This window comes from Lepidochelys kempii, chromosome 2 (genome assembly GCF_965140285.1).
Source record: "Lepidochelys kempii isolate rLepKem1 chromosome 2, rLepKem1.hap1, whole genome shotgun sequence".
NCBI lineage: Eukaryota > Metazoa > Chordata > Testudines > Cheloniidae > Lepidochelys > Lepidochelys kempii.
In genome coordinates, this window is record NC_136381.1 from 46,060,353 (window position 1) to 46,084,458 (window position 24,106).

The 24,106-nt window shown below is 41.0% G+C and overlaps 2 protein-coding genes across 4 annotated transcripts in view; one reads left to right on the forward strand and one right to left on the reverse strand.

Moving 5' to 3' along the window:
* Positions 1–10,309, forward strand: part of C2H8orf88 (chromosome 2 C8orf88 homolog) — a 68,198-nt gene extending 57,889 nt beyond the window's left edge. For both annotated transcript variants that reach the window (XR_012157138.2, XM_073330615.2), the window contains one exon: positions 6,534–10,309. Coding sequence is in view for 1 of the 2 variants with exons in the window: in XM_073330615.2 (XP_073186716.1) it covers positions 6,534–6,551 (18 nt within the window). In the remaining variant the exon portion in view is untranslated. The remainder of the gene's footprint in view (positions 1–6,533) is intronic.
* NECAB1 (N-terminal EF-hand calcium binding protein 1) overlaps positions 1–24,106 on the reverse strand; it is a 120,875-nt gene that overhangs the window by 25,236 nt on the left and 71,533 nt on the right. The window lies entirely within an intron of this gene.

Here is a 24,106-nt window from a genome sequence, read left to right on the forward strand (position 1 = left end):
CCCCTGCTCAAAGCAGGACCAACCCCAATTAAATCATCCCAGCCAGGGCATTGTCAAGCCTGGCCTTAAAAACTTCTAAGGGAGGAGATTCTACCACCTCCCTAGGTAATGCATTCCAGTGTTTCACCACCCTCCTAGTGAAAAAGTTTTTCCTAATATCCAACCTAAACCTCCCCCACTGCAACTTGAGACCATTACTCCTTGTCCTGTCCTCTTCTACCACTGAGAATAGTCTAGAACCATCCTCTCTGGAACCAGGTAGTTGAAAGCAGCTATCAAATCCCCCCTCATTCTTCTCTTCTGCAGACTAAACAATCCCAGTTCCCTCAGCCTCTCCTCATAAGTCATGTGTTCCAGACCCCTAATCATTTTTGTTGCCCTTCGCTGGACTCTTTCCAATTTATCCACATCCTTCTTGAAGTGTGGGGCCCAAAACTGGACACAGTACTCCAGATGAGGCCTCACCAATGTCGAATAGAGGGGGACGATCACGTCCCTCGATCTGCTCGCTATGCCCCTACTTATACATCCCAAAATGCCACTGGCCTTCTTGGCAACAAGGCCACACTGCTGACTCATATCCAGCTTCTCGTCCACTGTCACTCCTAGGTCCTTTTCCGCAGAACTGCTGCCTAGCCATTCGATCCCTAGTCTGTAGCTGTGCATTGGGTTCTTCCGTCCTAAGTGCAGGACCCTGCACTTATCCTTATTGAACCTCATCAGATTTCTTTTGGCCCGATCTTCCAATTTGTCTAGGTCCCTCTGTATCCTATCCCTGCCCTCCAGCGTATCTACCACTCCTCCCAATTTAGTATCATCCGCAAATTTGCTGAGAGTGCAATCACACCATCCTCCAGATCATTTATGAAGATATTGAACAAAACCGGCCCCAGGACCGACCCCTGGGGCACTCCACTTGACACCGGCTGCCAACTAGACATGGAGCCATTGATCACTACCCGTTGAGCCCGACAATCTAGCCAACTTTCTACCCACCTTATAGTGCATTCATCCAGCCCATACTTCTTTAACTTGCTGACAAGAATACTGTGGGAGACCGTCAAAAGCTTTGCTAAAGTCAAGAAACAATACATCCACTACTTTCCCTTCATCCGCAGAACCAGTAATCTCATCATAGAAGGCGATTAGATTAGTCAGGCATGACCTTCCCTTGGTGAATCCATGCTGACTGTTCCTGATCACTTTCCTCTCATGTAAGTGCTTCAGGATTGATTCTTTGAGGACCTGCTCCATGATTTTTCTGGGGACTGAAGTGAGGCTGACTGGCCTGTAGTTCCCAGGATCCTCCTTCTTCCCTTTTTTAAAGATTGGCACTACATTAGCCTTTTTCCAATCATCTGGGACTTCCCCTGTTCGCCACGAATTTTCAAAGATAATTGCTCCAACCCCTCAGACAGAACAAACACCTACAAGATCTCTATCAAGCATTCTTATACTACAGTTCCCACCCGCTGAAGTGAAGAAACAGATTGACAGAGCCAGAAGGGTACCCAGAAGTTACCTACTACAGGACAGGCCCGACAAAGAAAATAACAGAACGCCTCTAGCCATCACCTTCAGCCCCCAACTAAAACCTTTCCAACGCATAATCAAGGATCTACAACCTATCCTGAAGGACGACCCATCACTCTCACAGATCTTGGGAGACACACCAGTCCCTGCTTACAGACAGCCCCCCAACCTGAAGCAAATACTGACCAGCAACCACACACCACACAACAAAACCACTAACCCAGGAACCTATCCTTGCAACAAAGCCCGTTGCCAGCTGTACCCACGTATCTATTCAGGGGACACCATCATAGGGCCTAATCACATCAGCCATGCTATCAGAGGCTCATTCAGCTGCACATCTACCAATGTGATATATGCCATCATGTGCCAGCAATGCCTCTCTGCCATGTACATTGGCCAAACTGGACAGTCTCTACATAAAAGATTAAATGGACACAAATAAGACATCAAGAATTATAACATTCAAAAACCAGTTGGAGAACACTTCAATCTCTTTGGTCACTCGATTACAGACCTAAAAGTGGCAATTCTTCAACAAAAAAACTTCAAAAACAGACTCCAATGAGAGACTACTGAATTGGAATTAATTTGCAAACTGGATACAATTAACTTAGGGTTGAATAAAGACTGGGAGTGGATGGATCATTACACAAAGTAAAACTATTTCCCCATATTTATTTCTCTTCTCCTCCCTCCCCCCCATCCCTCACACATTCTTGTCAACCGCTGGAAATGGCCCACCTTGATTATCACTACAAAAGGTTTTTTTCCCCCGCTCTCCTGCTGGTAATAGCTCACCTTACCTGATTACTCTTGTTACAGTGTGTATGGTAACACCCATTGTTTCATGTTCTCAGTGTATATAAATCTCCACACTGTGTTTTCCACTGCATGCATCTGATGAAGTGAACTGTAGCTCAGGAAAGGTTATGCTCAAATAAATTTGTTAGTCTTTAAGGTGCCACAAGTACTCCTTTTCTTTTTGTGGCTACAGACTAACACAGCTGTTACTCTGAAACGTGGCTAAGTTATAGATTCATAGATTTATAAGACCAGAAAGAGACCATTTTGATCATCTACTCTGACCTTCTGCATACAACAAGCTATAGAATTTCACCAAGTGGTTCCTGAATCAAATCCATAACTGTTGGTTGAGCTAGAGAATATCTTTTAGTTCTTGATTTTGAAAACTTTTAAGTGATACATCCCGAGGTAAGCTGTTCCAATTGTTAAGTAAAAATTGCATGTTATTTCCAATCTGAATTTGTCTAGTTTCAAATTCCAATAATTGGATCTTATATTTAGGTGCTAGATTTGGGAACCTTCTACAATCAGAAATCATTTTACCATGGAAGTACTTATAAACCATGATCAAGTCACTGCTTAATTTTCTGAATAGTTTTGCTAAGTTTATCTCATTTTTGGCCTGTACCATTTCTAATATTTCTTTTATTCCTGATATATTTTAAATATTCCTTCTTACAGTTATTAACCCTACAAGATGTAGACTTTTCATTGATACCGTTAGCTTCCCTTATCAATTGTCCGCATTTCATAACTTTTAATGTATAGTCATTGGAATCAACTTTCCCTAATTTTCTTTTTTATATGTTGGGTTTTTTAAAATCAATTAATTGTCTCTTAACCAGGAAGTTCATTTAACTGAAGCAGCCTTTTCTTGTGATTGCAGAATTGCAATTTTTCAAGTATCTAATAAAATATCTTTAAGCAACTTCCAATGAAATCTTCATAAACCTGTTTTGAAATGAAGGGCTAAGGACTCTGTTCTGTCTTTTGCTGCCTGTTTGCACTTATTTTCAGCACAGTGCACATTGTTAATATTTCTGTTTAATATTTGCATTTTATTTTAGTAAAATTTTTGTATCATGGATACAGAGTAAAGATAAAACAGCCCCCAAAAGTGTCATCTTAGCAGCAAAACAAAATAAGCCTCAAAACCACAAAGGTCAATAAGAAATGAGAACTTTGAAAATATTACTTTTTACAAAATGTCCCTATATTTAGGATATACTCACAAATCAACATGGCCCTACGTTAAAATAATTTCCATGCAAAGTATCTTCTAAAATCTACATCTTATATCTCTTTGGGAATATGCACAAGTGATTCACAAGGTAAAATATATATATTATGTATATGCAATAAACAAAGCACAGAACAGAAATGAATGCAATAATCATGGAAAAAAGAAGATATAATTTCTAAAACATTAATTTGTAATGTTCCTTGAGTACTGAAGCCATGATTATACAATATACAGGTGCAGCTGTTTTCATCTGTCTGTCATTTGTCTTCATCTGAACCAACTTGTATTTAGCTCAGACACTCTGCTTCCTTCCCCAGGCGTGAAAAAGGGGCTCCTTGTAGCTTGAAAGCTTGTACTTTCCAAAAACACAAGTTGGTCCAATAAAAGATATTACCTCATCTACCTTGTGTCTTTCATCTTCAAAATTCTTTACAAATGTATTTAATTCTCAAAGCAGCCCTGTGAAAGGAGGGAGATATAATTGTTTCCATTGTACAGAAAGTGAATTTAGGTGACGTCCTTAAAACCAATGAGGGAGTAACTATCAGAATTGAGATTAAAAACAAGATTTCTTGGGGTGAATCCCTACCCCAAATCTAGTTTCTTTTAGATGTGTAAAAAGGCTGGAGAGGCAAATAAGCTTAAGTTTGTGAGGCATCTGGTTTTTGACCAGAATGTCTGGTCAAAAAGGGACCCTGGTGGCTCTGGTCAGCACTGCCGACCGGGCCATTAAAAGTCCAGTTGATGGTGCTGCAGGGCTAAGGCAGGCTAGTCCTGTCTCCGCGCTTCACCCCAGAAGCGGCCAGCAGGTCTGGCTCCTAGGCAGGGGGGAAGGAGGCTCCACGTGCTGCCCCGAGCACCTGCTCCACACTCCCTTTGGCCAGGAACTGTGGCCAATGGGACCTGTGGGGGTGGTGCCTATGGGCGAGAGCAGTGCACAGAGCCTCCTGGCCTTCCTGCCTAGGAGCAGACCTGCTGGTCGCTTCCAGGGCACAGTGTGGAGACAGGACAGGCAGGGAGCCTGTCTTAGCCCTGCTGACCAGGAGCCACCTGAGGTAAGCACACGCTCCAGCCTCAAGTCCCAACCCCCTGCCCCAGCCCTGAGTCCCCCCAAGCTGGAGCCCCTTCCTGCACCCCAAACCCCTCATCCCTAGCCCCAACCCCCAGCCAGAGACTTCATCTTTCCTGCACCTTAACACCCTGCCCCAGCCTAGAACCCGCTCCCACATCCTTAACCCCTCATCCACAGCCCGACCCCATAGCTTGTACCCCCAGCTGGAGCCCTGACCCCCTCCTGCACACCAACCCCCTGCCTCAGCCCACAGCCCCCTTCCACACTCTGAATCCCCTGGCTCCACCCGTCAGCCTGGAGCCCCCTCCTGCACTCCAAGCCCCTCATCCCTGTCCCCACCCCAGAGTCCGCAACCCAGCCCAGGTCCCATACCCCCCTTCCCAGCTCCAACCCTCTGCCTCCCTCTGTACCACCCCCCAGCCTGGAGCTCCCTCCTGTACCCCAAACCCCACTTTCCCAGCCCCACCCTAGAGCCCACACCCCCAGCCCAGAGCTGTACCCCCTTCCATACCCCAACCCCCTGCCTCAACCTTCAGCCCCCATCCTGCACCCCAAACTTCTCATCCCCAGCCCCACCTCAGATCCTGCACCCCCAGCTGGAGCCCTCACCCCCTCCTCCAGCCTGGAGCCCCCTCCTGCACCCTGAAGCCCTCATTTCTGTCCCCACCCCAGAGCCCACACCCCCGGTTAGAGCCCTCACCCCCTTCCACACCCCAAGCCCCTGCCCCAGCCCAGTGAAAGTGAGTGAGGGTGGGGGAGAGCAAGCTACTGAGGGAGGGGAAATGTAGTGAGCAGGGGCAGGGACTCAGGGAAGGGGTGGGGTGGGACCTCGGGGGAGGAGGGGGGGCTGGGGTGTTCGGTTTTGTGTGATTAGCAAATTGGCAACCCTAAATAACCTCCATATCCATTCTGCGGAGTATTTCTCTGGTGTAGGCACTGTGGGTGACAGCTCTAAGGCTGCCTTCTGAGGACACAGGGGGTATGTTAGGGTGGGGCTGCAAGTGAGAATGGTATATTGGGGTAAAAGATTCTAGGCAGCACTGCAGCTGATAGGGCAGCCCAGGGAGGTTGCCATAACTTAGACAGGTCCTTTGTGCTGTCTAAATTACACTAGAGGCCTCTCCAGCTCCAGGGGCAACCCAGGATTGGAGGGGCACAAAAGCAGCTAAAAACAACCTTTGCTCCCTATTCCTTGGGCTGCAAAGTGTGCTTTTCTCTTAGAATCTAACAGCCCAGAATCTAACCCCAGGTTTCTAGGTCTGTGCTTAGATTTCTAGACCATGCCACTTCTTACCCGAATTAATAACCCTGATACAAGTCCCTCAGGGTTCAACACTGAATTTCATATGTAGGAACCATCGTTTTTCCAAGTGTTTGCCTTCAGTCTTCAGCAATTTTCCACATTAATCATGATAAGCACTCAAACAGCAGACTTCCTTTACTAAAACCAGACTGCAGTATGGGACTGTGTACAATACTAGGGGGCTCCCTTTTGCCTTCTATGCACGTTTAACTCCCACTGATTCATTAAAAATGAATTGTTTTCTTTGCAGCAATGACTGCACTACAGCGATATCTCTTAAGTGTAAAAAGGCCAGGGTACTGCAGGCCGTTGTGGTGGTGAATATTGAGTTTTTATTCCCATTCACTGTCCATCGGAAGAAGCCATTGTGATTTTCATGTGTACTCACTTCAGAGTTACGTGAAATGTGAACAATAGCTAGTTACATTCTGAGGTGTTCTCTCAATTGAAAGTTGGTTTTTCAAGATTAAACTTGGCATCATATTTTAGCATATTTTATATGGTTTCTTTGTATAATGAATTTTGAATATGTTTATGTGTTTAAAAGTCCTCAATCCTACTCTCTTTTCCCCCAGGTGATCCTAGAAGTCTGACGATTAGAGCATCTATTCTTCAACCAAAAGGTGTTATTGGTAATGGTCCTGAAAGTGTCAATTTGCCTCAGCAACCTGGGACTATCTGTACCATTAAAGTAGGCTCTGAAGTTATTCACATGTTATTTAGACACTGATTATATTGTTTTCTCCAGAGAAGACAAGTGGTTTCAATTTTTGTGTATATTCTACAATTCAGCTCTTTCATCAATTCAAGGCTATAAAAAAAATCTACTGTACCTTATTTCATAGTTATGGTGCTGTAATTTGTATGGCAGCCTGTTTGAAAAAAATTGCAATAATTTGAGATTACTGGGGCCCAAACTGCAAATTTCAGAGCATGTGAGCTGAATTCTGTCCCTTCTGCAACATCATTTACTGTTTCCAATTAGCTGCATCTGGCAACAGAGCATGAGTGAATCATAGAACATCAGGGTTGGAATAGACCTCAGGAGGTAATCTAGTCCAACCCACTACTCAAAAGCAGGACCAATCCCCAATTTTTGCCCTAGATCCCTAAATAGCCACCTCAAGGATTGAGCTCACAACCCTGGGTTCAGCATGCTCAAACCACTGAGCTATCCCTCCCCTGAAACAAAGGGCCTGATTATGTTTGCAAAACCTTTACTGTTATAGCTGCTAGAACAGTTAAACAACAAATTCAGCCAATTTAAACACATTTTATTAAAAAACAATGGCCCCAATTCTGCAAGCTGTTCTATCTGGTGGGCCCCTCTTGGGAGCCTCACTGACTTCCATGGGACTCCACAGTGTGGAGCTCATTGTGGGATTGGGGCCTATATATATGGAATATTGAACAGCTGCCACTCTACCTTTTCACTGAAAACTGAGTTAGAGGTCCGACAGAGCCACAGACTGCTGCTGAAATGGCAGATTGCCATTAAAACTCTCAGGGCTAGATTCACAAAAGGACTTAGGCACCTAACTACCATTTTAGGTAATTAAATCCCAGAATCAGGCCACACTAGAATTCACAAAATCCCCATTCAGGTGCTGCCAAAACCTGTAGGTACCTAAACTCGCTCCATACGTAAATATTTGCCATAGAAGTTCCCTAGGTGCCTATGTTTCTGAGCATGTTCACTACAGCCCCATGCCAGACAGCCAAGCCCTAGCATGATGCATGAAATGGGAGAAGACAGGTGTTCCTCCACCTAACTCTCCTACGGGGCTTGATCTGATAAGTGTGGTCTGAGCTTGCCTACCCAAATGTGTCCTTCTACGTGTGCTTGCTCAAAATGGCTGGTGAGAGCAAACTGCCTCATAATTTTTAGCCCAGTGGTTAGAGTACTCATCTGAGATATGGGCAAGCCCATTCCACAGTCCCCCAGCTGAGGGAATTTGAACAGACTAACCTCTAGACTATGGGGCATTTTGTTGTAGGGTTCCTTCTGCCTCTCCTGTTGAGGCTAAATAATTTTTGAAAATATAATTAGAGCAGGGGGAGGCTGAATCATAGTTTCCCCCCCTGAATGCACTAATCACCAGGCTACAGAGTCATTGTCTTTCCTCCTCCCCCGCACTCAATAATTTCATTATTTATCCACAGTGGAACAGCTTCACCAGGAGAGACTGGGAGAGCCTCATGTCAGACTATACCTTAGCCTAGTCAGTAGGGCACTACCCTGTTCAAATCCTTTTCCCTCATTGGTGGGTGGGGGCTTGAATCAGGGACCTTCCACATCCCAGGCGAGTACCCTAACCACTGGGCTAAAAGTTACAAGGGAGGCCCTCTTCTCCACAGTTCCTTGCAGATGCAGCCTCGGTGCCTAATTCCAGCAGAGGGTTTGCAGCTGAGAATCATGAGCTGAGGGAGGTACCTCCCAGCTGGCTGGACATAGGTGCCTATCTCTGAGAAAGTGGTGGGGCTTAGGACACACCCATCACCTTAGCTAGTTTAGGCAGCTCTCTGTCTAGCATGCTGGTCTTTGTGAATCATAGTCTAAGGAGCCTTTCTTTTCCCATTCATTGTATAGGGAGCCTAGGTACCTAACTCAGGCTTTGGGAATCCCAGTGATTTTTTTAGGTTTCTACAGGTTAGGGGTGGTGATGCTCAGTGTTGGTATGCCTAAATTTCTTTGTGAATGTAGCTCTCACATCCTATCCCCTTCCCTCAGCTTTCCTGTATTTCATATCCACAGGGACCCTTATTATCTTTGTCCTCCACATCAACATTTCCCCTCCGATGCATTTATTATTGACATAGTATCAAGCCATAGGATGTGTGGTGGTCTTTCAGCTGGTTGTTAATAATGCTAGCTCTATGCCTGTATGTTGTAATGCTTCATGCTCCACTTTGAAGATGCCATGGCCTTGTATTGGGGTTTATTTTGATATCAAAAAGATCTTGGTGAAATCAACTATATGTGTTTAAAACAGAAAGCTTCCTTTGAAACAAAGCAGAATCTGCAATGATTTAAATAACCGGCCCTTCTGTCACCCTTCACGCATTGAAGTTTTCCCATGGGGATGCATTATAAAATCTGTTGACTCATAAAAGGAGTTCTTAAAATAACATTCGACTTCTGAATTTCAGTAAAGAATTCTCAAAGTTAAAAACATACTATAAATATGATATATAATTATCATTTAAAAAAAATAATTGGAGCGGGGAGACTGGATCCTTGGTCTCCTCCTTGAATATGCTAATCACCAGGCTACTGAGTCATTGTCTCTTCCCCTCCCCCCACTCAATAATTTCATTATTTATCAACAGTGGAACAGTTTAACTATATGTATAACATGTGCATGTGCACTTTTTTCCAAAATGAGGGATTTGTAATTTAATGTAACAAAGTATACTCCGGAAAAATAATCTTACGTTAAGAGTTCTGGGTCACATCCTCTGCTTCTGTTAATTTGTGTAACTCAACAGACTTTTGTGATGCTATGCCTAGTCCCAGTAGCTGTAGACCTGGCCCTAAATATGAATAATCTATGTACAGATTTGTTTTGAAAGGATCAGTATGCTTTATTAGAACTTCAATCCTTTGAACTCTACCCTTTATTTTTACAAAGGATAATTATACCTTTATTTAAGCATTTTCTCCCCACATTGTTATATGTGCCACATTATGGCCACATTGTGCCACATTATGGCCCCAAGTCAGAAAGATAATAAGCACGTGTCTATTATGAGTAGTCCTTTTTAAGTCACTCTTTTCAATTCTCAGTTATGCTCAGGCTTCATTATACCAAGTTGTGCAGCATAAAGGATCCATAAAGAAAACTACACCTGCACTCACTTTAAGGTCCCTTTATGCTGTCAGGTGTTAAGAGACCTCAGCATGACTGAGAATCTGGCCTAATGGCCTGTTTCTAAACTCGTGGTTGAAGTGAGGCACAGGCTTCAGCACCTTGAATCAGAACCCTTATTCCTACTTTCAGGAGCCTACAACATAACTACATTCTGAACTTCCAGCTACAGCCTGAAAATGGGCTAGAGACTATGTTGCTACCAGTCTTCCTTTAGCAAATTTTGCTGTACATGTTTTTATAATCAATTTTGAAAGCTGGTGGATATATTTAAATACAAGAAGCTTTTATAAGGTATAAATTGGGGAAGAGGGAAATTTTCAGGTCACTGGGCGTCACCCCAGAAGACACCTGAAGGTAAGTGAGGAGGGCCTGTCGATTTTTTCAGCTTTGAGGACAATTTGTCAAATAACAGTTACTCCTGCTCCAAATGAAAACCTATATTGAAGATGTACATGATAAAATGTGTGTTTTTAACTCTTCGCTTTGTCTTTTGGTGTGAATTATGGATGGGGTGTCCTCTGGCTATTAAGCCTTGTCTTTGAATTTCCTGGATATTTAATTTATGTATTTTGAGAGTGTGTGTTTGCAATCAGCATGTAAACATCTTTTACAGTTGTTTGACCTTTAAACTTAGATAGAAATGATTAATTTCATATGTTGGATAATAGCTTTGGAAGCACTGCATTCTCAAATATAAACATCTGTGTGATCAAAGATACCTCACATATTGCATGTCAAATATTTTTCTTCACCACCAGGATAGGCTGTTAAGCTAGTTCTTGCACTGTTGGAAGATTTAAACTGTTGAAATCTCAGATGTTAAACCACCCATGAATCATCAGAGTTAATTGTGTAGCTGGGAGCATCAAAGTATCCTATATTTATTTACCATATGTTAAAATTAATCAAGTCTGAGCTCTCTCTCCAATCAAAGTACCTTGTTGTTTTTCAGGTTATATAAAGAAATGTTAATGGGATACATTATCCTGCAGTGTCTTTAGAGCAAGTATCTAAGGCTGACACCAGCCCTGTATAAAACATCTGAAGCAGCCTTTTAAAAGTGGCAGAATTCATTTGTGTAATGCTAAGGCTGATTTCTTCCTCCCTCTAAGTTATCTGACCTCCCCACACTAATTGGTTTAAAGGTGTTGTATCTGACAGAGTTAATTTACTTTCCATGAGCTTTGATTCTGTGTGACACATTAGAACAACATGTGCAAATTTATTCAGAATGGACAACTAAATTCAAGCCTACGGCAGAAATCTAGGGTCTGTTTTAAATTATCTTTGATAAATATACTTTGAAAACTCTGAACAAAACATGGATGGACCTAATAGAGATAACCCTCACTTGTGTTTAGATGCCAGAGCTATTTCACAACAGACAGGTGTTCAATGTATCTTCAGATTCTGAACCACCAGAGAGTAAACATTACAGATGCCTCCATAGAGCTTCCTGTCTGCATCTAGTGAATCTGATTAATCACTGAGCGCAATTAAATCTTCAAAAATATGTTGATGCTTATATTTACAGCATTCTGTAGACTAGAGCTTTTGAAATTGAGGTACTACAGCAAAAAAACCTTAATGTTAATGGATACTTGTCAGTTCATGCCGCTGGTTGCTCTTTCTTCTTTGACTCCTTCAGAAATGATCTTCTGTGTCAGTGACTCATTTGGGGTTTTTTAATAATTTCTACCAGACTGTATTTTCCAGTCCCCACATAGATCACACCTCACTTATTCAGTTTTTGTGCACATACCTATTACAGACCTGTTCCGTTCTTATATTTTCCCCAAGTGCTTAGCATGTTGTTGTTTGTTCTATATTACTCTACTTACTACTTGCTCCAACTCCAGCCAATTTACTATTGCTTAACCCCTTTTTTACTTAGAGCATTCAATACAAACATTTTATACTGTTAGCATTTAACAGTCTCAGTACACCTGAACACATTCTTGTTTTTCCAAGGCCTGATCCAAAGTTCACAGAAGTTGGTAGGAACCTTTCCATTGACTTCAGTGCGTTTTGGAGTAGGCCTCTGTACCTCAACATCTAAGGAATTAAATGGTCCACTCCTTTTATTAAGGGAGTTAATGTGGTTTAGTGGCTAGACTGGGAGCCAGGAGAACCAGGTCTTCTAATCCCAGGTCTGCTTTTGGCCTCACATATGAGGATGGGTAAATTGCATTATCTCTTTGAACCTCAGGAGCTCTCTCTGTAAAAACCCTTTTCAAAGGGTTTTGGAGAGCTGTGGAAGAAGGGTGCTGTAGAAGTAATCAGCATTACTGTTAAATACTTCATGAAAAAACACCGCCATAGGAATTTAAATCAAGTAGCAAATGAATTATTTTTGACAATGTTTTATAATACTACATCATTAGTTGTTATTTTCTAGGGGAAAACGCTTTCATTTCCATTATAAACTCTGGTGCCAGGTTTCACTAGAAGAGAAAATTCTGAATTAAGGAAGGTTTGTATCAATTTATAAAACATGCATAAGGTAGTGCAAGGTCAGTTGGCAAGAAAAGCTTTTAATGCCATTTAGCATACTACACCCATCAATTAATGATGCGAGCCAGTGATGGTCTTTTTGAGAGAACAAGAAAGATGTTCTGTTTCTTGAATGTGTCAAGAGCGAATTAGAATTCCTTAGCATATATGTTACACTGTACAGTAGTTCATTATGGTACAAAGAAAATATGCCTGTGTTAACATACAGTACCAGTGGTTGCTTTTATTGGATAAGCGGATCTTAAGTAAATATGGATAATTCCCCACTTCTTTCTGGTCCAAGAAACAGGCCCAATCTTGTGGGGTGCTGAGATTTATCAATTGCCATTAATGCAACTGGAAAAAAAGTTATTTTATAGCCTTCGCTACGGAATGGCTGCTCTTGCTCTTTAAAACTCAGTAGTTTTGGACTCAGTTCCCTGTACTGCTACAGAAAGTTTCTTCACAAGGAGAGTCAAGAATATATTAACTGGGGCTTTTGTAGCAAAATTTGGAGATGTCAGAATGGATTTTATTTGGAGATGTCAGACAGCAGAATTGATTAGCTGATATGTTAGAGATGGAGTTGATATACTGGTGGAGGAGTGAAGATGTGGCCATGTCATTTATATACATTTCTTATTTGCATTGTCATGGACCAGAGCCCCAGTATGTTAGGTAACATACAAACACAGAACAAAAACAAAGTCCCCGGCCAAAAGAGCTTACAATCTAAGTATAAGAAAACAGAGAGATTGCGACAGACAGACAGGGGTGTACAAGGAAAATGAGAGAATATCAATCAACATAATATACATATAACTTAGAGGCGTGCATGGGAGTGCAGGTACTATTCATACTGGCAGGTAGCCTTGATTATCAAGGAAGCAGATTTTTTTTTTGTCAAGGCCTGTATTTTGCATAATTTAATTATTATGGAAGGATACTTTTGTCTCTACAAGAAGAACAAAAAAGGATGAAGCAAAATTAAGTTTATAATCATTGTCTCCACAAAAAAGAGAACTGTGAATATATAAGCTGCATGTTGATGAGAACTTTCAGGACATGGAAAGCCCATTAGAAAATTCATAGCAGGATCTTGTCACTTTCTACAGAAAAATTACATCGTAATGATAGAGTGTTTTGCTTCTCTTTGCAATGGACTCAAGTGGTCTTTGTGTTATAATTATTGCATAGAAATCTTTTGATCTTGCTCAGTGATTGCTGCATCAATTTCTGTCCCTATTTCTTCAGTAAAAACTTTACTCCTGGCACCAGGAAGAAACAAACAATGATTTGCTGGCTGTGTAGTAGTAGGTGAAGCAGGTAGAAATAGCTTACTTGTAATGGAGTACTTGTGGCACCTTAGAGACTAACCAATTTATTAGAGCATAAGCTTTCGTGAGCTACAGCTCACTTCCTCAGATGCATATCGTGGAAACTGCAGCAGGCTTTATATATACACAGAGAATATGAAACAATACCTATTCCCACCCCACTGTCCTGCTGGTAATAGCTTATCTAAAGTGATCATCAGGTGGGCCATTTCCAGCACAAATCCAGGTTTTCTCACCCTCCACCCCCCCACACAAATTCACTCTCCTGCTGGTGATAGCCCATCCAAAGTGACAACTCTTTACACAATGTGCATGACAATCAAGTTGGGCTATTTCATTTGCAAATTGGATACTATTAATTTAGGCTTAAATAGAGACTTGGAGTGGCTAAGTCATTATGCAAGGTAGCCTGTTTCCTCTTGTTTTTTCCTACCCCCCTCCCCCCCCCAGATGTTCTGGTTTAACTTGGATTTTAACTTGAAGAGTTGTCACTTTGGATGGGCTATCACCAGCAGGAGAGTGAATTTGTGTGGAGGGGTGGAGGGTGAGAAAACCTGGATTTGTGCTGGAAATGGCCCACCTGATGATCACTTTAGATAAGCTATTACCAGCAGGACAGTGGGGTGGGAATAGGTATTGTTTCATATTCTCTGTGTATATATAAAGCCTGCTGCAGTTTCCACGATATGCATCTGAGGAAGTGAGCTGTAGCTCACGAAAGCTTATGCTCTAATAAATTGGTTAGTCTCTAAGGTGCCACAAGTACTCCTTTTCTTTTTGCGAATACAGACTAACACGGCTGTTACACATTACAAGTAAGGTTTCAGAGTAACTTATTCCATTCAGGGGCTAAATACCTGATAATGTTCTGCTTCTGTTCATATTGTATACACTTTGCCAAAGTCATTTTATTCATAACTTTTTATGTTAATCTGAACAGATAACTAAATTGTGTGGTATGCTAAGAATTGATTAAAACTGTGTGTGTGTGTGAGAGAGAGAGAGATCCTTTGCTTGTATAAATCAGTGAAGTTAATTGACTTTCAGTGGAGCTATGCCAATTTCTCTGCCCTACAGATCCTGGGTTTTAAGATACTTGTCTATCTAAAGAATTTTGAGCAATGAGTGTTTCAGGGAAGATGTGGGGATGTCCTTTATATAGTATCTGAGGAATTACAATCTTCAAATTTTTAATTAGAATAAGTTTTTGCACCATTTCCATTCTTGTTACAAAGATTGTCCCAATACTTTATAGACCCGGTGTAGTATCATTAGCATCCATGTGCTAAAAAGTTGGAATGAACATTCCGATGTTTTCATTCTGATGACAAAACAAAGAATGAATCCATTCTTTGAGAGCCAGTGTGGCTCCAGCGCATAGGGCAATGGACTGGGAAATGCTAACCAGGTTTTATTCCTGGCTCCACTAGTGACCTGCAGTGTGACCGTGGACAAGTCTCTTCCCCTGCTGAGCTTCTATTTCCTCTCCCATCCTTTCTGTCTTATCTATTTAGATGTTAAGTTTTTCAGGGCAGGGAATTCTTTTACTCTGTTTATACATTGCCTAGCCTAATGGAACCTTGATGTTGGTTAGGGTGTCTAGGCATGGCCATAATAGTACTACTACTACTACTAATAATAAAAATGACCCTATTGAAATGAGAGAAGAAAATGGTTAAAGCCTAATCTATTCTAATGATAACTTTAGAGCCTGATCCTGCTGTGTATGGCTCAATGGCAAGTTTGTCATTAACTTTATTGGGAGTATGATCAGGGCCTACTAATTTACAGTTATCTTATGGTCTGTCTCAAATGCAATATTGCCTGCACTATGTTTGTAAGTTATGATTCTGATTAGAAGTGCTAATAGATGCATAATCTGCCAAACCATCACAATGTGTAACATTTGATCCAACTATCACTTAAAAATTTTAAGTAAATGCTACAAATTCTTGAATTTATTCCAGGTTTCAGAGTAGCAGTCTGTATTCGCAAAAAAAAAAAATAAAGGAGGACTTGTGGCACCTTAGAAACTAACAAATTTATTTGAGCATAAGCTTTCGTGAGCTACAGCTCACTTCATCGGATGCATTCCAGATGGACATCATACCAAAAGGACTGAAGGAAGGAATGCATCCGATGAAGTGAGCTGTAGCTCACGAAAGCTTATGCTCAAATATATTTGTTTGTCTCTAAGGTGCCACAAGTCCTCCTTTTCTTTTTGTGAATTAATTCAGTTTTCTAACAAAATGCAACTGCACGTTTAGCTTTGGCCCAGAGACAACTGGAATGGCAGTATTGTACAATAACTGCACACAATACTGATGTAAGCTATACTGTTTTGGGCCATTATTGGAGGATTCTGACACGTTTTCTTAGGAGTGTCCATCAGAACAACTAAAGTCTATCCAGGGGAGGCGCGTAATGGAGGCTAGGTGGATTTGGGCCCTTGGAAAAATCTTCCCCCGCCTTGGCCCCAGGGCTGGAGGAGCTTTTGCTCCCCACCATGGCCCTGGGGTTACAGCAGGGGCACAGAGCTTTTCCAGTCTTGGGGCCGCAGTTGGGGGAGGGGAGAGGAGCAAGGGGGATTGCAGGGCCACGGGGGGAGGGGAAGAGGCGGAGTGGGGGTAGATTGGGGGAGGGGAGGGGATGGAATGTGGGAGGGGTTCCAGGCTCGGACCTCCAGCCAGAGTCAAGAGCTCTGCTGTGGTCCTGGCTGAGAACTCAATGGCTGCCAGGGCCGAGCTCTCAGCCACACACACATACCGCCCCGCCCCAGCTAGGGCCATGTTGGTGCTGGCAGCAGCGAGTGGGGGTGGGGCATCAGCCAGAAGGGGCAGGGCAGGGCAGGGGCTAGCCTCCCTAAGGGGAAGCTTCACACACCACCCATGAGTCTATCACTGGCTCTTTCATTCTCATTAGTAATACTGAAGTGACTGCTGCGATAGTATCTACAAAATTAATACAGGCATAAAAAGTTCTGTTCGTTTTTCTCTCCAGATAGGTTAGAGGCACGTGACTGCTATTTGCTGCTTTTTGTAATTGCAGGTAGTAGGAGTATGTATAATTCATTGTTCTGACGAGGCATTTGTAGGAGTATAGGTAAAACATCAAAGCTGTAGATGATGTGTTTTGATAGATATTGACAGAAGATTGAGTGGATTATGTACCTCATTTTCTGCTAGAAAGCTATTTCTATGCAATTTTAAATTAAAAAGCATTGGTATTTGATTTAATCTGGGATATGATTTTGAAATTTCTGATTGTTAACAAATCTTCTTTTGCCTGCAGCAGAATCTGAGCACTGGCTTCTGTTGGCCCTGCAGTTATAAAACTTAGGCAAAAAGATCAAAACAGTTCCCATGAATTTTCATTGTTCATCATGGCGGGTAGGAAAGGAGAAATCTATCAAATACACACAAGATGTGCTCTCCTGCTCATTGCTTTGCTCACTATCTCAGCCCTTAGTATTCTTGTTTAGTGTACTGACTTGACTTTCAGTGGCAGTCGTCATGATTATAAATACATTTAACACAAAATAAGCAAGAAAACCTTATGCAGCAAAGTGCCATAGTTTCACACACAGCACTAATGCTATTCGATAAAAACAGTTTTTGCATTGCTTGTACATGAGATATTTAGTCATAGAGCTATCTCTGCTTTGTATAGGGAACAATTGGTGACACATTCAGTACTGTCATTAGCATTTCTGTTAGCTTCAGATTCATTTGCCACAAATAGCTGATAAGTAGTTCAGTATATGGTTTTATGAAAATAGAATCCAGATTCCAGTTTAAACTAATGGGAGTTTTGCATGATTAAAGACTGGGAAATTTGGCCCAAGGTATCCATGGCCTAAAGAAAAAGCTTTTAATTAGGCTCTTCTCCTGAATTTACTATCACTCTTTACTTAATGTTTTAGGATGACTTTAGCTGGAGAAAGTGTGGTATGGCAGACCACTGCATGTGGAGGTGGGAACCTTACTCAAAAGAGTAACAGCTGTGTTGATTGGGGATTAGTGACATGTAAAGTCACTAATATGATATTTTGACTTTATTTCTTGATGATCTCAGTGTATTTCTTAGATCTCGCAACTTGAGTGGGTCAAAATTTTTCCTTCAAAACCTTCCTTTGCAAAATTGGGGTTTTGACTAACTGCTATGGTAATACAAATAAAAATAAACAAATTTTCATGGAAAGTGTCTACTTTCCTTGAAAACTTTCTATTTTTCAATGGAAAACCTGAACACTGAAAGTTTCAGGCCAAAAACTGATGATAGATTTTTTTTTTAATTTATTTTTTGGCCAAACAATGATAATTATTAGGGCTTTTAGTTTTTTTGATGAAATATTAGTTTTCTGCAGGAAATCCCCGCCACCTCCCCCCTCAACAGCTCTACTGTGAACACAGTAATACAGATGGGTATGTTTGAGACTGACGTTAGAGTTGGGTGAAATGCTTTGTGTGAAAAGTATAGGCAGCAGCTGAAATAAATTTGTCTGTTTTTGAATTAAAAATTCATGAAATTGTGGAACAACTGCGAGAGATATTGTTTAGAATAAAAAAGTTGAGCAAATTTTGACCAGGAGGATTAGGGTGAGTTTTCAAGAAGTGTTTAGAAAAGAATGGAGAGGAAGAAGGTGGCTGTAAAATAAGGATACTATTACTGTACCTACTGACATACATATATATAGGTTTGTGAGGCTTTGATTTTTATCAGTAAGTGTCTGTAAATGTCACTGTCACCATTCACACACAAACCAATGGAAATATTTTTTCATTGCCAATTTGTAAATTTCAGTTATCAGCAAAGTATGAAAAAGCTGCTTGATAATTTAGTTTGATTTAAGGATATTTACTTTTTATATTTTGATATGTGATGTTGACAGTTTGTGTTTCAATGGTTAAAAATCTTTAACTTTTTGAATCTCAGTGTCTGTCACTGAATAATTGTCTAGTTCCCCCATGATTTTGCCAACTAACTATGAAAATTTTTTAATCAATAAAAATCTAAAAAATGCTGAAATATAAACACTGATATTATCCATCAAAATTATATATAAAATAATCAAGTTCTCCCAATACATATAGTTGTAGATATCTTAAATCTGGTATGTTTTCCTATCTGTGTATCTAACATGCTTTGAGATACCACAGTGATCAGGGTCACCGTGGTATCTCAGTGCCTCACAATCTTTAATGTGTTCATTCTCACAACACCCCTTTATGGTAGGGAAATACAATTATCCCCATTTTACAGATGGGGCCTTGGGGCACAAAGAGGTTAAGTGACTTGCCCAAGGTCATATAGGAATTCTGTATTAGAGCAAGGAATTGAACCCAGTTTTTCTGAGTCTTAAGCTAGTGGCCTAACCACTGGACCATACTTCCTTTTTTCTAGGATAAAAGTCATTAGCTCTGTTAAACAGCGAGCCTTTCTGTGTTTGTTTTTTCTAAGTGTTTTGCCTGGGTGGTACTCTAATCTAGTAGATAACTTGCTCCATGTAAAAACACATTTTTATTTTTTTGAAGTGAAGACAAAGTCTGAATCTGTTGTTTGGTGGCAGCGAACAGAATGATAAACATTGAAAAACATGTCTGAAGTTGAACTCAACAACATTTTCAAGATTGCCTTTAAAAAAAACAACCTTCATGGCACTTGTGATAAATGAAAGGGTGAGGGTAACTCCCTTAAATGGACACCCAGCCAGCAGCTATAAAATCCCTCTTAGTAGCTGTTCTCTATTTATCTGTAAAAGGTTAAAAAGTCTCACTGCTATGCATAGGTAAGTGAGTGGACACCTGGCCAAAAGAGCCAATGGGAAGGCTAGAACTTTTTAAAATTGAAACAAGACTCCCCTTTTGTCGGTCTGTTGTTCTCCTGGGGGGAGGAGAACTGGGCAGCAACTATGCTGTAAGAAGCTTGGGACTATGTATGAAAAAATCCTTGATATCATACCTAGAAACACTCATTTAAAACCCCAGATATATAAGTAGATTAGGAAATGTCAGGAAGACACGATTAGGTTTATGTCTTTTTATTTGTTTATGACTTGTGCTTGTGCTAACCCCAGGTGCTTTTCTTTTGCTTGTAACCTTTAAACAGGACCTCAAGAAAGCTATTCTTGGTGCTTAATCCTTGTAGTTACTCTTAAAATCTAGCAAATGCCTGAGTTTCCAAATGTATTTTCTCTCTCTCGCTCTTTTTTTTTTTTTTTTTTTAATATTTACCTTTTTTAAGAACGGGATTGGATTTCTGTGTCTTAAGAGACTGTGCACATGTTTTTTAGTTAGCTGGTGAAAACAGTTGGTTTCCTTTTTTTTTTTTTTCTTCTTAGCTCTTCCCTGCAGGTGGGTGGGGGTGAAAGGGTTTGAGGGTACCCCACAGGAAGGAATTCCCAAGTGTTCCTTCCTGGGCTCTCAAAGGGGTTCTGCACTTGAGTGGTGGCAGCATTTACCAATCCAAAGTCAGAGAAAAGCTGTAACCTTGGGAGTTTAATACAAGCCTGGAGTGACCAGTATTAATTTTTAGAATCCTTGCGGGCCCCCACCTTCTACACTCAAAGTGTCAGAGTGGGGAATTAGCTTTGACAGTACTGTATTTTGCACCCATGATCCAAAAGCAGCTTTATTTTAATCAATAATTGACACTTACTAATTAATTATATAGAGTCACTAAACCTTTGTGAATATAATAAATAGAGCTGCAGTATTTCTCCAAAGTAGCCAATGCAGTAAAATCCTCTGTTGTTCAAGGATATCCTCCAGCAGAAAAATGAACAGGAAGAATTAATTTCATGCAGCTAGGAAATATGTTGGGCTTTAGTGATATATGTAATGTCCACTGACTTACTGTATTAAAAATAATAATCAGATGCTCACCGGGTGTTCTGTAGCTGCTGCTTTCTGTATGCCACTAGATTACTCTTAATCACTGCTTGCTTTACCTTGCACTTTATGTGTTTTGCCATCAGTGTCTTATACATTCTTTTGGGGAGAGCAGCATTTTAATTCTTTACAAGTGATGACTACTTTATATTGCTACCTTTTTCGATTCCAACCGAATTTGGGCATTTGGGCTTTTATAGTAGCCACTTTAAAACTTGAAACCTGGACGGATGACCACAGAATTTCAGAGTGACATTGCCCTGAAAAAAAATAAAATCAAAGAAGTTGGGGATGAGTTGGGCCTAATGCCAGTATGTGCAAATTAGTAACTGGATGAAATTTAAATATCCGTACCAGTTGGTGCTCAGGGATGCTGTATAGTTACTCATAACTGTATAGTTATTTCCTGTGTATGCAATTCCCTACACTCTAGTTATTGATACATAATTACTAAAATTATTATTACTCAAACATACACTATGCAAATCCAGGTAGCCATTATCAAGCAGAGTATCAGCCCGTCAATGTGCCGGGGTACACGTAATTATTCTAAGGTTATTCTCAATAACTACTGTCAATATGCAAATCTTTTGGTGCTGTTTGGCTTTTATAATCCCTCCTGTGTTTGATTGGCTCCTATCTTCAGAATGTTCAAGATGTTTCCTAGTAACAGAGAGGAAGTTTCAACTTTTTTTTTTCCGAAGCAGAAAAACTCCACAATTTACATCAAAGAAAAGAAATGCACAATGAAAAAATAAATAAAAATCCAAGTATACAGAGCAGTGAAACTGCTGAAAACAAACAGTTTGAAGGGGGAAAATATTGACAAGTCTCCTTTTACTCATTTCTTATCTTGGTCCAGAATTCTCTTTCCTACAAGTCTGCAGGATTTTTAATTAAAAATAGCCATGGTATGTTTGCGCTTACAGGATGTGTTTATGTTCAGAGAATTGCTTCCCAATTCAGCGTTGAAAAAAATGTACTGTAGTTATCTGAGCCATTTGTAGGGCCCTACTAAATTCATGGTCATGAAAAATGTGTCACGGACAGTGAAATCTAGTCTCCCCCATGAACTCTGGCTATTGCAGTATTGCCCCCCTTGCTTCTATGCTGCTTTCAGAGCTGGGCGACTGGAGAGCAGCGGCTTCTGGCCAGGTGCCCAGTTCTGAAGGCAGTGCCACCATCAGCAGCAGCACAGAAGCAAGAGTGACATGGTATGGGTGAGGTTGTCACTTTTGAAGGGGCAAGTATGGTCTTATGGGTGGGTAACCACACAGGGCACCATGGTCAGGGGGTCACTGTGGTCAGAACGCTCCACCCCCATAGTCCATCCAAGGACCCTTTAGCCCCTGAGTGCTGGAGCCAGGGACAAGCTGGTCTGGGGAGCTCCAGCTGCTAATCCTGGCCAAGCTAAGGAGAGATGGGCCTTCCTCTTCCCCTGCATGGGCTGCTCCCAGGGCCAGGTCAGATCCACCTCCAGGAACCTCCCCCAGGCAGCAGGAAGCTCCATGGCTGCTGGCTGGTAGCCCAGCTTTGAAGGCAGCACCATTGCCAGCAGCAGCACAGAAGTAAGGATGACAATACCATGCCCCGCTACAGTAGCCTTGCGACACCTGCCGCCTGGCCATGACTTCCATTTGGGTCAGGACCCCAACAGTTTCAACACTGTGAAATTTCAGATTTACATATCTGAATCCGTGAAATTAAGATTTTAAAAATCCTATGACCATGAAATTTACCAAAATGGACTGTGGATATGGTAGGGCCCTAGCCATTTGTATATAGAGGAAAGAGGTTGAGCTGGGATTAAAAACTAGATGAGAGGAATGGAAGAAGAAAAATGAGGAAGATGAAAAGAAGGGGCAGAGGAAGAGATAAAAGGGACTTCTAACATTTGTTAAAACAATTTGCCGTTAACCTTTGTGACAGTCCATTCTGTACACTGTATTTTTCCCTTCATTTTAAATTTGAAAATAAAATATTACTGTACCCAAAACTTGAGTGCTTTCTGTTAGCTATATAATAATCCCATCCTAAGATAGCCAGGGCAAAATCATTGCCTTCTAACTAGGATGTACCCTGAAACACTGCATATATTTAATCTCTCCATTAAAATAAAGTGGTTCCAGGATCTGGTTAGGTAAATATCACGTTGATGAATGAGATGGAAGTAGTGTCTAATGTAAAGCTCTATTCTTGTCTCATTTCATCGCCGTTGGATGACATTAAAATGATCAACTTGCCACTGTCTTAAATTAGGGGCTGATCCAAAGCCCATTCATATCAGTAGAAAGACTCTCATCAGATTTTGGATCAGGCCCATGGTCATTTCTGATTTTTAGGGTATGATATTTCCAGGTGCTGAGTACCTTCATCTTCTGCATTCAGTATTACTAGGTTATGCATATCAATAAATTGTTCTAAGAATTACCATTTAGGTGAGTTTTCTTATGTCCCCTATCTCATTAAACTATTCAAGTCTCTGCAAATTATGAATGGGTTTTTGATATTAACTAGTTCTAATAACTATTTTTACATGGATTATAAATGTATATGTGTGGTTTTGTTCTTCATATGAATCTCAATAGTATTACATTCAAAACTTTAGTTTCTGCACATCCATTTTGACGTAACTGAGTCCCTCTTTTTTATAAATGTAACCCTCCCTCGCCCCCTGCTAGCCTCTTGATCCCACCAGTGTATAGCATATCCTGGTAGACTGAACACAGGTTTATTTAATAGCCATGTTTCTTGCACACATATTACATTATTCTTTTTCCCATTTCAAAGATGGCTTTCTTAAATTCCTGTTCATGCATTATTAAAATATACACATTCCAGCTAAGGACCATGGGAAGCAGGGGCTGTTATAGCAGAAATAAGGGAGAGATAAGACAGAACTGGGATGGGAGGAATCAAATCAGTATCTTAGATGTCTGTATATTAATGCGAGAAGTATGGGGATTAGGCAGGAAGAACTCGAAATGCTAGTAAATAAAGACAACTATGACCTAGTTGGCATCACGGAAACTTGGCGGGATAATACTCATGACTGGAATATTAGTATAGAAGGGTACAGCTTGCTCAGGAAAGACAGGCAGGGAAAAAAGGGAGGCGGTTTTGCCATATATATTAAAAATGTATATACTTGGACTGACATTGAGATAGAAATAAGAGACAGACTCATTGAAAGTCTCTGGGTAAGGATAAAAGGGGTAAAAACAATGGTGATGTCATGGTAGGGGTCTACTACAGACCACCAAACCAGGAAGAAGAGGTGGATGAGGTTGTTTTTTTTTTTTAAAACGACTAACAAAATCATCCAAAGCACAGGACTTGGTGGTGATGGGGGACTTCAGCTACCCAGACATCTGTTGGGAAAATAACACAGCAGGGCACAGATTATCCAACAAGTTCTTGGAATGTATTGGAGACCATTTTTTTATTTCAGAAGATGGACAAAGCTACTAGATTTTGACAAATAGGGAAGTACTTGTTGAGAATTTGAAAGTGGAAGGCAACTTGGGTAAAAGTGATCATGAAATGGTAGAGTTCA